We start from the raw sequence: 15,726 nt of genomic DNA, 5'->3' as shown, positions 1-15,726 counted from the left end.
AGGTAAATTTATAGAACATTAATTAAACTAAAATCACTTTTTATTTTGTAAAAGTCGATTAAAATTTCTGGCAGAAAAATTTACTCATCCTCAGTTGGAAATCAATTAGACGGTAATATCTATTTTATAGCTTAGGTTTGTTATAATTCTCCCCTTTGTATTTTTCCTTCAATTACCAACAACAACTACTTTAAATAGGTTGATCAATATTTCATATATATATATATATATTTATATATCTTCTTATATACTTTTAATTAAATATCGCGCACCATTTTTTTCGAATTAAAAAAAAAAAAAATAGTTATCTCTATCAAATAGTTGATGCAAGAAACTTCCCATAAAGCCCTCATCTCAATTTTAAATCCTATTATTTTTATTTTCGGATGAACTGACGCTATCTAACCCCCAGCAATCAAGTAGCGACCGATCGATGTAAAAATGGTGAAGGAAAAAGCTGACTTGCTCTTATTCCCCAGGAAAAGCTCAAATAAGTGTCTTATCGGACATTTTTTATTTTTGATTTTGTTGTCATTAGTATTTTATATCGTAGTTTGTTCTATTATTTTGAATGTAAGTCTTAGTCCTGTGTTTGTATGCCTCATTTCGGTATTGATGAGTCTTGGGTGATCGGTGTAGTTGTGTTTGTTAACCGGGTTTGAAACCGTTCGTATGTTTTCCCATATAGACTGGGTTGCGTGTTGTATTCTAACACCGATTTTGGGTGATTTTATTTGTTTAATATTTGATTTTTGTTAATTTTGTAGATGTACATTATGTTTAGTTACCCGAAGTTGTATATTTTAGTATTTTTGTTTGATTGTTCGGTAAGTAGTCATATTTATGGGTTGGCAAACGTGGTATTTTGTTTAGGGGACTATTGTGTACTCATAATGCGTTGTTACGTACTCCTGATAGATTCTGATAAACTTTTAAATAAATTCGAAATTTTGGTAATATGAACTGATGTTATTTATTTACAAACCACATGAGGAATACAATTCGGTTATCAACCGGTGTGCAGTACTATTTTTCCACAACGAGGTGGAGAAACTGAAAAAACATATATTGGATGAACATATTAGAGCAATAAAAAATAACTCTGTTCAGCCGTTCTTTGGGCTGCCCGAAGATGAGACTGTCGTGGTACCGCCTTCTTTGTTTGGTTAATAACTTTAGCTCAAAGTCCACGTCACTGTACATATTCTGTTATTTTTGCAGACACAATTTTAATCTTTATACATGAATGCAACACACAGATGGCCTATGGTAGGGAAGACGAGTACGTAAAATATCGGCATCAAGGTGACACTCTCACCTACAGTCATTTGGTCTACATGTTCGCAGAGCGTTACGCCCACGCAAATCCGGCATTCCATTCCATTGGTGGCATCGGTGGCAAATTTGATAATGTGAAGAGCTACCACAACCAGAATACTGAAAGGTTCGCCCTTCAAACGGTAGACTCCAATGAGCAGCACAGGATATGAACGAATTTGAATGGACTTAGGATTGATTTGGGTTATGTTATTTGTAGTTGATTTGGGTACTACATTATTTCGGATTGAATTGTTGGTTGAATTGGCTTAATTCGCCTCATGTTCGATGGGATTGTGTTTAAACTGTTTGAGGGATTACATCGTGGATTGTGTTTGCACATGTTGTACATCCACAATGGATCAATGTACCCGTCTAACTAGATCGAAATACCTTCAAACTACATATATATGTTCATATACATGTTACACATTAGTTAGAAAAGTTATCCTGAGACGAACAAAGTAACGAAAAGTTATACATACTACCCTTAAATTAGAATGAACTAATTCATTATAAGACCTTGCAATGGTTGAAGTAATGTCTGCAATGAACAAAAGTGCATTCACAAATACCTGAGTATATTAGTGGTGCATCTAAAAAAGAAAAATATATACATATACTGCGAAGGTTTATGCTTTCATCATATTGATACATATTTCTTGTCAAACACGACAGGCCTTAGTTATTTAATAACATACCTATATTAAGCTAGTAAATACCCCGGGTTAAGTTACTTATGCCCGAAGGGGGGTCTACTTCATATCTCGAACAATAAGTGAAGCATAGCATCATCTTTAGCAGTATCCATACACGAGATATATTTAACTTTAACGTAATCAATTATACCAATCTAGAATATTTAAAAAATTTCTTAGAAAAGTCAACAACATGATCCATGTGGGTAAACAATATGCAATGGGTTACATAGTTGTATTGTTGATAAAGATAGTACTTAGTTATGATAGGATATGCAATGGTTGCACAATTTAACAATAGGGAGTAATAATCTACTAATATTCTATACAATTGAATTCATAATAATAGATTTCAAACACTATAAAAATGACATGATATTACAACATGTCATGCCTTCACAAAGGTTAGCATCAACGGGTACCTCAGTGGTTTACCAATATACCTTTTGAATATATATACATCTCTCTACTATTTTCTTACATACCTATGTCAGACCGTTATATATGTCTTTGCATTTTATACATACATTGGTTAGTACGACAAATTTTAATCTACTAATAGAACTATAAGTGTTTACCATTAATTGAATTCAAACACTATATAAACGACATGATGTTATATTTACCATTCGTTCTCACATGTTAACATCACCAGATACCTTACTCCATGACCAACATACTTGCAGAATACATATACATACCTTTAGTATTAACGTATATAACTTTATAATAGCAATATAGTTGTGTAGCATATGAAAATCTGGTACTTAGTTGTGATGTATAGGTAATGGTTGTACTCAGGGACAATGGTAGGTTTCAATAAATTATTAGAATATACTAGTTTATAACTCGTGCTATGGACGAGTGATTAATAATGTGATAGTTAATTTAATTATATTTTGGTAATAAAACTTTGTATGAAAATAGTCAAAATTAATTTTTATATATAAAAAAATATAAACAAAAATAAAAAAAATACGGTAACTAAGGGCGCGTTTGGCAATTAGCCGATAGCTTTTCGTTGTTAGTTGATTCAATTAGCTGTTAGCTGTTAATTGATTCAATTAGCTGGTTTGACTAGCTGATTCAATTAGTTGTTTGTATTAAAGTGTTTGAAAAAACAATTGTTTGTCACTAGTTGTTTATACGTAAAACGACAATTAAAGATATTTATATATTATTTTTAAAATATTTAATTTTATTCATTTTGGTTTAAAATTTTTAAGAATATTTTTTTATTAATTATTAAAAATTATAAAATTATTATAAAATTATTATTTTTATTTTTTAGATTTGAGAAAAGTATTTTAATTACAAAATAATAATTTTCATTGAAATGTGTAAAATATAAAATAATAAATGTTTCGTATATATATTTTTATTATGTTATTGTTGCTTATAAATTTTAATGTAAAATTTATATAATAAAAATATATATTAATTGATAATATTTTTCTTTTCTACTTGATTTAATTTTAAGAGATTTATATATTTTACAAATAAAATAATTTATATGTAATAATTAAAAATAGTAATTATTTTAAATTTTTTTTAAAAAAATTATAATTTAATAGATTAAATATATTAAAATAAATCAATATATAAGAACAATATAATCAATATAATACGATATTAATTTAAGCATAAATAAACCAAAAAAAATTATTGTGAGAATTTCACTGTATATATTAATAAAAAAAACACAATCTCATTGCAATAATATAAACAACCATAACAAATTATATTTGCAAATAAAATATGAAAGAAATACAATAAATTTTAATACTTCTTTAGTCCTTTGACTAACTATCAATTTATTTCTTCTTTTAGTAACTGTCTACCTAACCTTACAAATATCATTCCAATTTACAACATATTACACAAATGTGATTACTTTTATATTATACAGTACTAATACTAATAAGGTTAGTTTAATCTTTTACATTTATTTCTATTACATGTCAATATTATTTCATTTGAATTTATATATATACATATTTTTAAAAATAGTTAATTAATCTATAATTTTTAAATAATTTAATTAATTATGTTTGAGTTGATTAATATTTTATATTTGATAATTGGATTATTAATAATGCAATTATATATACATTGTCAAATATATATATATACATAAATTATAAGTATTTTTTATAAAAAAAAAATTAAATTTGTATATAAAATATAAAAATAACTTGATAGCTTATGTGCTAATTTTATATATAAGTTCATTTTAATAAATAAATAAATAAATAAAAATTATGGACTTCTAGATTTTATCTATCAACTAGCAACGATCAACATAACAGCCTAGGATAGCATCAAGCAACCGTATATAAATATAATAGTGCTCGTCGATGCGCTATGCTGCACGAAAAATTTATAAAATAAGAAACTTCAACATGTATTTCGAAAATATAATAAAATTTCTTTAAACCATATAAATATTTTCATATAAATATAATCTTATGACAAAGATCTTGTCTTTCACTTTTCTCAAGAAATGAAAAGAAAAGGATGGCATCGTTCATCCTCTCAATTTTGGGGTTGTTGTACATTGATGAGATAAGAATGTCATTGGCCATCCTCTCAATTTTGTATTCTTGTACATAGATGAAACAAGGAAGACATCGATCATCCTCCCAATTATGGCATGTGATACATAGATAAAATCAGAGGCGGATGTATGTGGGGCTAAGGGGCAGCCCCCCTCCCCCTCCCCCCACCCCATTCCTTTTTAATTTTTAATTTTTAATTTATAATATATAATATAAAAAATAATAAATAAATTTAAAAACTAATAAAAATTGATAGAGTACTTATGTGAAAATTTAATTTTAAATAATAAAAAGTTTATATCATAATAATTTTTTGATGCTATAAAAATAGATATGAATAAAAAAGTATAAATAATAATTAAAAAAAATTTTCGAAAAATTCTCAACTAAATGCATAGGAAATGATATTTTTAAAAATTATTTTTTTTTAATAATTTTTTTTTAAAGTAAGGGTTCCAGACCTTTCAAAGTCGGACAAAAATCTTTTGTGGGGCAATAGTACAAGAAAAGCCAAATTTACATATTTGGACAAAGAAAATCAACATTTTATACATCAGTACAGTCTTACACAACAAGATTATCTACTTGCAGACATAACAGTAAGGGTAAAAAAGACTTATCATGTAATTATGTGTTACAAATATATACTTCATCTGCCTCATAAAAAGTGTTTTATTTTTCATTTTTGTTTCAAAATAAAAGTATTATTTTTTAATTTAAAAATTGTATTGTCTACCTAACATAATAAATATCCTTCCAACTTACAATATATTACACAAATACCACCACTTTTATATTACATAAAACTAATAAAGAGATTTTTATCTTTTTTACTATACCCAACATAATACTAATATTAAAAAATTTATGTATAAAAAACAAATATCACTCTTTATATAATAAGAAAGAATACAGGGAAAGTATATATATTCAAATGTGCGACGCAAGACGAGATGGAGCAACTAAACAATCTAAAATCTAAGAAACTCAATTAACTTTTGATTAAAGAAAATAAATATGCAAACCATTCATAGTGTTTCTTTTGTCAAGGTGTTTGGCAATTCGCTGATAGCTGTTAGCTGTAGCTGATTCAATTAGCTGATAGCTGTTAGTTGATTCAATTAATTGGTTTGACTAGCTGATTCGATTAGCTGTTAGTATTAAAATATTTGGTAAAACAATTGTTTGATATTAGTTGTTTACAAGTAAAATGACAATTAAGGACATTTCTATTTTATTCTTGTTTCTAATATATTCAATTATGTTCTTTTGAATTTAAAATGTTTAAAAATTTTTGTTATTAGTTATTGAAAATTCTAAAAGTGTTATAAAAATATTTATTTTTATTACAGTTAGATTTAAAAAATAATATATTTTTATTAAAATATATAAATAATTTTTTTTATTGAAAATAGTATAAAATATAAAATAATAAATTTTTCATATATATATTTATTATGTTAGTTATCGATTAGTTCATTATATTTATAATTTTCAATAAATTTAATTTATTTAATTTATTTTTAGTATAAAAGTTATATAATGTAATTTTTTTAAAAAAATAAATTATTAATATTAATATTTTTATTTTATGTTAATTTTAATAAATTCATATATTTTACAATTAAAATAATTTTTATATAAAAATTAATTATTTTAAATTTATAAAAGTAAAACTATAATATAATAAAAAATTCTAATATAATTAATAAATAATTGAAATATATTTATTTGTGTAAAATGTATAATAAATTTTTAAGGGCATATAAGGAATAAAAAAGATTTTACAGAAAAAACTATTTCAAAACGCTGGGTAAGTTAGCTTTTCAAAAATTAGCTTTTTGGGTCCAAAAAGCTATTCCAAAAAGCTAATTTATCAAACACCTAAATTAGTTTTTTGACTGGTCAAACAGTTAAAAGTTGTTCAATAAGTTAAAAGTTCTTAAAAAAGTTATTTGTTAAACATCCTCTAAATGTGTTTTTTTAATGAAATGATTAAAAAACATATTTTTTATACTCTTTATATTCATTTTTAAATACTAATTATTATATAAATACATAATAAAAATAATGATAAAAATAAATATTAATATATTAATATTTTTTTTCATCAAGTAGCATATTATTATTAAACAGAAATAGTATGAATTATAATAAATTAAATAAGTAATATAAAAATAATAATGTGGGTAATATATTAATTTTTTATTAAAAAAATATTTTTTAAAAAATAAGTATTTTATAGAAAAAACACACCTTAAAATTTTCAAATTCTATATTTTATATTTTTAGAATTGAAGATTACTTTGATATTAAATCCAAATAAAAATGCCCCAAATAGAAAGAAACACACCTTTAATCTAACCAAACCTTGGGACACGATAGTTGTTAGCTGTTAGTTGATTCAAGTTTCATTAGCTGATGGTAAAACAACGGTTTAATATTAGTTGTTTATACTTAAAATGACAATTGTGTGGACATTTCTATTTTATTTTTTCTAATATATTCAATTGTATTCTTTTGACTTTATAATGTCTAAAATTTTTTGTTATTAGTTATTGAAAATTGTAAAAGTGTTATAAAATAGTGTTTATTTTTATTATAATTAAATTTAAAAAATAATATATTTTTATTAAAAAATATAAATAATTTTTTTATTATTATTGAAAATGATGTAAAATATAAAATAATAAATTTTTGTAAATATACTTATTATGTTAATTATCAATTAGTTCATTATATTTATAATTTTCAATAAATTTAATTTATTTATAAAATATATAATATAATTTTAATATAAAAATAAATTATTAATATTTATATTTTTTATTTTATATTGATTTTAATAAATTTATATATTTTACAATTAAAATTATTAATATATAAAAATAAATTATTTTAAATTTATAGCAGTAAAATTATAATATAATAAATATTCTAATATAATTAATAAATAATTAAAATATATTTATTTATATAAAATATATAATAAATTTTGGAGAACATATAAAGAATAAAAAAAATAAATTGAAAAAATTATTTCAAAATATTTAATAAGTTAGTTTTTAAAAATTAATTTTTTAATTAAAAAATTATTCCAAAAAATTAGTTTATGAAATATCTAAATTAGTTGTTTAACCAATCAAAGCTCAATTAAAAAAATATATATATATTTTTTGCCAAACACTGTATAACTGTATACCGCACGATCCGCACCGCATTTATACACATACATACATAAAGCGGTTTTCTGTGCACCAAAAACCTTGTGTAAACCTTCTGGTTTGTTGAGCTTTCTGTTGTTTTGCGCATCATCGCTTCACCATGCCTGGAGAATTGAGGGACGAATTCGACAAGGATGCCCGACGGATGAAGCAGGAACTAGCCAGGAACTTTGTTGCTTCTATCGGAGGAATGGAGGAGGAATCCCCCAAGGACGGAAGATCGAAGGACGTAGCTGCCTTGGTCGGAGGAACGCAGAATGTATCCACCGAGAACGCAGAATCGAAGGATCTAGCTGACTTGGTCGGAGGGACGAAGAACATATCCACCGAGAAAGGAGAATTGAAGGATGTAGCTGCTTTGGTCGGAGGAACGACGAACGTATCCACCGAGAACGAAGAACTGAAGGACGTAGCTCCCTTGATCCTTGGAATGGAGGATTCGTCCACTGAGGAGGGAACAGAGGAGGACCAATCAACCCTGTACGGCTTCGAGCGAGAGGGAATGTATAAACTCGAACTTGCAGGAACGGTTAACCCTCACCATCGCCACTTTTTCTTTTGCTGCGGGAGTTATGAAAGCTGGCCGCCATACTTCGATGAGAAGTCGGGATTTCTGGTCCCTTGTTTGCTTATCTCGGAGAACATAAGGACGCTTTCACGGGCTCCTAAACCGGTGATGATGATCTACTATAACAATTATATAATGAATAATGACGACTTAGGCTAGGCTCTTGATGATTTTTAATTATTTTCCAATTCTGAATATAGTATCATTGTATTGTATGGCTGCAGAGCCGCCTGACTATATGCGAGAAAAACAAAAATGCGAGGATCTTCGATGGAAATGTCCTCGTATTTCCAGACATGCAAGTATACAGGTCTCACCTCAAAATTGTCTGCGATCAGCAATAACTACTGTTCCATATGAACTTGTTTATGATTAAGATCTAACAGAGCAAATTCAGTTATGAACTTGTTTATGATCTGCTTCGGGTTGCCTTTTGGGAGCTTAAAATGTTAACAGAGCAAAGGATTACTGCTTTTCATGTCCTTCATACCATCGTTAAGCACTAAATTATAAGAGTAGCTGTTATTTCAGACTATTTAAGCGTGCCTAACTGTCTTATTTATCTTGATTATTACTGGTGACATATATGTGATTTCTGGTTTCCAATATGTAGGCGCCTGAGGCTGAAACCCTCAGAAGTCCATGAATTTGTAGATGAAGTGATTGTTAAGGGCAAGAGGTGGTGCTCATCTGGGTTTTTGGAAGACTTGAGAGGTTCATATATCTTTGTATGTGCTCATAAACGTCGAGATAAAAGATGTTCTGCTTGTGGCCCACCATTGATAAAAAAGTTCAACGAAGTGATTGAAGCCAAGGATTTGAAACGTAGGGTGTTTGTGCTGGCCAGTTCACACATAGGAGGAGACAGGAATTCAAGCTACTTTGCAGGCAATGTGATTATTTTCAGTCGTGATTCTGAGGGAAAGGTTGCTGGCAATTGGTGAGACTAAGATTTTTGTATTTTATTACTCTTGTTTGTGCAGACAACAATATTTCTTTTATCTTTTAATTACAGTGTATATAGATTCATGTTAGGTATTGCGCAAGGATTGATCATAGACGACTAGTTCTTGCTCTAATTACGCAGGTATGGATACGTCACGCCTAATGATGTTGCTGAATTAATTGAGGAACAGATCTTAAAGGGTGAAATTGTTGAGAGGCTTTGGAGGTTTAGCAATTCTCTCTAACTATATATATATATATATATATTTTCTCCACTCCTCTCATCCCCTTCTTATCTTAGATTGATAGTTCAGATTACATAGATGCATTATTAATTTATTAAATCAGGGGCCAAATGGGTATTGCTGATGACGAATCAAGTGTGGCCTTCCATGAGCGCCACAACCACCCAGCACCAATTACAGTTAAAGCTAAAGCTAAACAAATTATAGCCACCTGGACTGCTGCTGCGGGTATTATGTTGGCCATGGCTTCAGCTGCAGCTGCTACTATCGCTGCTTATGGAATCTATCGACGAAGAAGAATAAGGTGAAGCTAATTTCCTTGGAATCCTGTCCTTACAATAAAGAAAGAGCATGGTAAAAGTAAATAAGTAAGTAGTAATAGTTAATTGTTGGTGATTGATCTCATAAGAGCAGACCAGACAGATGAAGTTGGTTGGTTCAGTTCCATTACTCTTGTTCAAGTTCTTGACATTTGATGCATGCAATACATAAGAGGGGTGGGTGTAATTGCATCTTTTGCAATGTATGCCATGCCCCTCAAGGTTTTGAGCATATAATAAATACACTTCATTTTGGGAATGAATTACTTTAAGCCCTATATATGTTACTCTTAATTTGTTAATATATCTATACACTTCTACTAATTAATAAAAATCCTAGCTACAATAGTATCTATATTTAGTCTTAAATCAGCTAAGAAAAGAGTTAGTTAGGTTCACGTCTTGCTAGATCGTATGGATCTATGTACCCACCCCTAGACCATCCATATTATGTTACGGTATTGATATTAACACATAGTGTTCTGTGTTCATTGCTATGTAGTGTTACTTTTCACAGAAGATCATCTTTCCCAATCTTGTAGTATGGGCGTGTTTCTTTGAGGTTTGGGCTGTGTTGGGAAGATTGGATCGTTAATTTATACATGTATATATATATATATATTTTAGTAAATGTAAATTTTGAGAGTTTATTTGAATAGTAAAAATTTGGAAGGTCATCTAAAGAAAAAAATTGAATGTATAGTGACAATTCTACTAAATCTCCCAAACAAACACACCTTTTATAAATCATTAAAGATAGAATACAAACTATAAAATCTCATTCTATATATATTAACAATTAAAATATTAAACAATTGTTTTATCAAATACTTTAATACAAACTACTTGTATAACCGACTAGTCAAAATGTGTTTAGTTAAAATGTATGTGGCTTCTGGATAGTCACTAGCTTTCCAATGAAGCTCTCAACAAAGTATTCTTCAGTTAAGTGTTTATTATTTTCTTTTAGCAGGGAGCTGCTGCATACTGCCTCCCGAAGGATTCTAGAACCTCTCCAAAATCATTTTGGTGAATTTTGCCCAAGTCAAGTTAGATTTATCCTCAATATAATCGAAAAACCAATGGTCTGCAGTTCTTTTTATATTCATAGCCACTAAACTAAGCTTATCGTTATCAGGTTATGATTGTAAGTGAAATAAGGCCCACATTTCCTTAGCCATAATCGAGGATTGTCACCGTTAAACTTTGGAAAATCTAAAGTAGGCGTTCTATAACTGTGTGAAATTTATGTATCATTCATTTTCGCTATCGGAGCAGAAAACAAAATACTAGTGAGATCGATTCTATATCCGCAGAATTACGAATAGTACTAGCGAGATTATTAGGTGTGGTTTCTCTGTCTTGCAAAGTTGCATTTGCTAGCTATTCGGTAATTGCAGCAAAAAGTTGATTTTTCAACGGATTTCCAACGCCTCCAGCTTGGTTTCCAGATGTGACTCCGCCCGTCGAACCTGTTTCTAGGTAAGAATAGTCTATTCTTCTGCAAAATTAGAGAATTGTTGTTCTAATGCCTCCCAGCGTTGGTTCTATTTTTAGCCATTATAGACATGGGTAGGCTAGCTCTGATACCAAATGTCGTATATCAAAAGAAGGTTTACAACTTTATATCTAAAATGTAACTAGAAGGTAAAGACATATTTTTATTATCTGCAAATACGATTTATTTTTTATTATGACATAATCATAAAGGCTCCGAGTCCTTGTCCTTTTAGGGTGTGCTTGTTTGGGGGATTGGATTGGATTTACACTATTCATTCAATTTTTTTTCCTCAAAAATATCAAATCAAACACCTAATTTTTATTTTTTATATTATATTAAAAATCAATTTTACATTCAAAGTATCACGTCAACACCTATTTATATCATATCATACAATTATTCAAATTCAAAATTTGTACTATTCAAATCCCGAATCAAAATCCAAACCCCCAAACACACCCTTAATAGATTATTTGTGGCTTTTGAATTAGTTGTTTCTTCTTTTTTTTTTTTTTTTAAAAAAAAAAAAAAAAAAAAAAAAAACTTAAATCAACATTGGCTAAGGACTCTTGACATTTTCCCCTTTTTTAACTTTTTCTTGAAGTATGTCTTTCTGTATACCCATTGCCATTGGTTGTAGAATGGAATCAAAATTTCTAAATGCTAACTGCAGCTGCTTCTACTAATTAGAAGGCTCCGGCCTCCTTAACCATGGCCCTAATTAATTAATTAGGATAACATATATGGCTTAGCTAGCTGGCTAGACGACACAATAATAATAAAAATAATAATAATAATAATGTTTTAGGTTATGATTACATAATGAAAAAAAGAAAAGAAAATAGGAAGCAGCAAACCAACAACCACATCACACCAGATAAAAAAGAGGTCCGAGTCAATACAACACAACACAAACAATACAACAGGGTTTTTGAATCCGAATCTTTCTCTCACCAGGATGATAATACTTTGGGCTTTTTTATTTCTATGATATCACTTAACTAGGCCCACAACTTGTATTATAGCCCATCTAATATCACATATATATGTATATATGTATAGTTAAACGATTTAATTCAGTTGCTATAGAAATACTAACTGCAATCCTTCTGGTTCTTCATCTCTCTCATATTCAAGAACTTCTTCAGAAAGTTTTCAAAACGCCCCACGTCAATGGCTTCAGAAGAAGAAGAAGAAAGATCTTCAAAACGCCACAAGTCCGGAAAAGAAGTCCAAGAATCCCCCGACTTCTTGGCTTGTTCTTCGTATGCTCCTTCAAATTCACAGAAGGAGATGCCGTGGCTCGAACATATCCTCGAAAGGGTTTTCTTCAACCTACCAGTTCAATCCTTAGTCCGCCTCAAATTTGCCTATAAAGCCTGGGAAGAGATCCTCACCAACCCCCGTTACTGGTTGTCATCCAGCCCTGAACCAAATCCGGCACTCGGTCTTGTGTGCAACAATGTCCTGGGCAAGAACCCTCTGTTTCAATATTTCTCTTATGAGAATCATCATCATCGAATCGACTCAAATCAGGAGAGGAGCGGCATGTTCGACGATAAGTTCTTAAAGAATGCTTCCTCCGCCAGCATTCTGCATTCTTCAGGTGGCATGTTGCTTCTTACTTACATGCCTCGTGACTCTAACTCCATGGAGCCATGCTATGCGATCTACCATCCAGCCACCAGTCACTTCTCCAGACTAGACCTCCCACCGGAGTTTCAGCTACCGAGGCTTTCTTTTATGTACGTAGTCTATGATCCGGACGAAACTAATGAATACACAATTGTCGGCATTCGTTATGTCCCGTGCAAAGGGTACAGGGTCGAAGTTTACTGGCCTCTCCTAGAGACAATCGTTTCTTATCCCCATTACATGAACATAGTCAACTTTGAAAATGGTGTCTACTGCAATGCAAGACTTCACTGGATCTGCGAGGGCGATATCGACTTTTCCTGGTATTACGTCGTCCACACAGGCTCGCTTCAGATAATGCCGAGTATTAAGTCTGCTATGACAGAGGAGGATTTCGAGACAGATTGGACGGAGAATTACTTTTTCGGAGAGTCTTTCGACCGCTTAACTTTTGTTCCAATCGGACGCTCGACGATGATATTCAGTGTCTATCAGATGAAGAGCATAAAGAACGACTACAACACTGGAACTGGATGGACCAAAACTTATCAGGTTAATCTTTCCCGTGATCATCCTTATCAATTGAACCATCTTGGTCTTCATTGTGGCAGCTTCGGTGTAATTGCTGTGATTCATAGCAGCTATCACACCACCGAGCGCTCACCCTCATACTTGGTTTTCTATTGTAGTCCAGGGAAAGCTCTTAAATACAATCTTGCTTCCAAGACTTTCAAAATCCTAATTGGATTTGAGGACTTCCCTGTAGCGGGTGATACTTTCCAAGTGAGGGGTTCATTAGGGTTTCAATACAAGGACACCATTTATTATCCATGATTCATTCAATTCATATAATAAGGAAGAACCATAATTGATGTGATATATGATCGATCGCATGATTGTTCTTTGAACACCTCACCTTAGCTCGTGGAGTACAGTGGATATATAGATATATTGTGGGTGTGGTGTGGTGTGGTGTGGGATATTGTTGTATGTTCCCAAAACAAACAAACATACATATTACTTACTGCGCGCTCAAGCTACTTAGTTGTAGAAATCTGTCCAAATAATTGTGTTGTTGGTACAATTCATTCTGTATTCGGATCCGAATTTGTCTTTCATTTCATGGAATATATTCTTTGGATGTCTGTCATTGGTGAGATGCATGCATGCATGCATATCAATTCATATATATCTTTCTTCTTGCGCGCGCGCGCACACACACACACACACATATATATATATATGTAAACAAACTGATTTCGATCGAGTAAAGAATGAAAGTGCTGTGTAATCTGTACAAGGAATTGTGCCTGTGATTATGTTCTGCAGGCATCATATATAGTTCCTACCGAATTCCAATCTAAAGTAGAATTTGAAAAGATAGTCTCATTTTAAGGATCCTCCCCAAATCGATGGCTTATGCCGACCCCCATTAATTGTTTAATAAAGTATGAAACTCAATGGGCGAGAGTACCTAATGAGGTTGAATTTGATGCTCTTAAGTTCTTTTTTGTGAAGAACTTTTATTAATGTTAAATTGCTCCCATGAAATCTATCCTCTTGGTGAATCGGTGATCATAACTGTTGATGTGTGAACAATTGTTGATCAAATATAATTTAAATATTTATTTAATCAGGGGATCAGGCTGGAGCAGTGTATATGAGTCACTTGAAAGTAAGCTTTCCGATCCGTAGGCTTGCAGCTTGATATGCTGCAAACTTATCCTTCTCCAGCATCAAAGATATCCTTGGGTTCAGTATGTATGCCTTTATATTTGCACATAATGGGTGTATTTTTCTTGGTTATATAGAAAGTGTTGATGGAATTTTGCATATGAATCGGAGAACTATTTTCAGATCTTGGTAAATTAACACAGGAGCACGATTTTGTTGTCCTTAATTGAGCGCAAATACTGTCCTCATCTTAGAATTTATGATTTATATAAACCAATGTTGGAGAAAATTAAATTGCTAATGATTGTAGTTTATGTTCATCTTGTTGCTTGTCTACATGACACTCTGTTATTTTCAATACTGTTAGTAATTTGCACTGTATTTTTCAGAGTCCATATCATGCCTAGAGCAATCTCTAAATTTATTTATGGATTTTGAAAGGCTTGGTATCTCTGCCAGATATTACAAAGTAAGTAATTTGCTATTTTTGATGTCATTACTGGACATTTTTGTCCTTGTTAATCTGATTCCACCCCTCGTTTAATTTACTTGGGAATATATACATATAATGAAATTTTCCTTGCCTTGGTCATACTTGCAAACAAAAAATAAAATCGGCATCTTAAGTCGTTGATATGCACGCTTGTGTGTATTGTGTAATATGTAAGTTGAAAGGCAATAAGCAGATATTTGTACTTACTGGGCAGGAAATAGCTGAGCTGTATGAACAAGGGCAGAATTTGGAGCAGGCTATTGTTTACTATGAAAGAATTGCCGATCTCTTTCAAAGTGAAGAAGTAGCATCTGGAAATCAATGCAAACAGAAAGAGTTGTTGAATTTTCTGCTTAATTAGAACAGTTAAGTTTGCGTGCTCTCTCTCTCTCTCTCTCTCCGGAGTGATATCTAGCTGATTGTTCTTGTTCCATGCTTCAAACTAGAATTGCAAGCTGTTTATCTTTCTTTTTGTTCTTTAATCCGGTTGCCTAGTTCCATTTTTTCATATATTATAACTTAGAGTATTGTTTATTTCATCTTTAATT

General features: G+C 30.5%; 2 protein-coding genes across 4 annotated transcripts; both read left to right on the top strand.

Annotated features, from left to right (window-relative positions):
* Positions 1–7,803: 7,803 nt before the first annotated feature.
* Positions 7,804–10,145, top strand: LOC127258283 (uncharacterized). Of its 2 annotated transcripts, none has more exons than XR_007840282.1 (5): positions 7,804–8,470; positions 8,590–8,675; positions 8,979–9,305; positions 9,401–9,536; positions 9,659–9,790. XR_007840282.1 is itself a non-coding variant. In XM_051285076.1 (5 exons), the coding sequence occupies exons 1-5, from the start codon at positions 7,898–7,900 to the stop codon at positions 9,861–9,863; spliced, it is 1,275 nt and encodes a 424-aa protein (XP_051141033.1). In that variant the 5' UTR covers positions 7,806–7,897; the 3' UTR covers positions 9,864–10,145. The 2 variants fall into 2 exon arrangements, 1 of the variants encoding a protein (XP_051141033.1); XM_051285076.1 differs by having other exon boundaries at positions 7,806–8,470; positions 9,453–9,536; positions 9,659–10,145.
* Positions 10,146–11,252: 1,107 nt separating this feature from the next.
* On the top strand, positions 11,253–14,170 carry LOC127258326 (uncharacterized). Of its 2 annotated transcripts, XM_051285125.1 has the most exons (3): positions 11,253–11,357; positions 12,514–13,563; positions 13,706–14,170. In XM_051285125.1, the coding sequence occupies exons 2-3, from the start codon at positions 12,550–12,552 to the stop codon at positions 13,751–13,753; spliced, it is 1,062 nt and encodes a 353-aa protein (XP_051141082.1). In that variant the 5' UTR covers positions 11,253–11,357; positions 12,514–12,549; the 3' UTR covers positions 13,754–14,170. The 2 variants fall into 2 exon arrangements, with proteins under 2 accessions (XP_051141082.1, XP_051141081.1); XM_051285124.1 differs by having other exon boundaries at positions 12,514–14,170.
* The last annotated feature ends 1,556 nt before the right edge of the window (positions 14,171–15,726 follow it).

Source organism: Andrographis paniculata, unplaced genomic scaffold (genome assembly GCF_009805555.1).
Source record: "Andrographis paniculata isolate CXL003 unplaced genomic scaffold, ASM980555v1 Contig59END, whole genome shotgun sequence".
Taxonomy (NCBI): domain Eukaryota; kingdom Viridiplantae; phylum Streptophyta; class Magnoliopsida; order Lamiales; family Acanthaceae; genus Andrographis; species Andrographis paniculata.
The sequence above is the reverse complement of the archived record's forward strand: the minus strand, read 5'-3'. Positions and strand labels throughout refer to the sequence as shown.

Excerpts from the sequence above, each read along its gene's own strand:
- LOC127258283 (XM_051285076.1), top strand. The coding sequence starts at position 7,898 with ATGCCTGGAGAATTGAGGGACGAATTCGACAAGGATGCCCGACGGATG. Across the intron at positions 8,471-8,589 it reads TTTCACGGGCTCCTAAACCG|AGCCGCCTGACTATATGCGA; the intron begins GTGATGATGATC and ends GTATGGCTGCAG. Across the intron at positions 8,676-8,978 it reads CCAGACATGCAAGTATACAG|GCGCCTGAGGCTGAAACCCT; the intron begins GTCTCACCTCAA and ends TCCAATATGTAG.
- LOC127258326 (XM_051285124.1), top strand. The coding sequence starts at position 12,550 with ATGGCTTCAGAAGAAGAAGAAGAAAGATCTTCAAAACGCCACAAGTCC.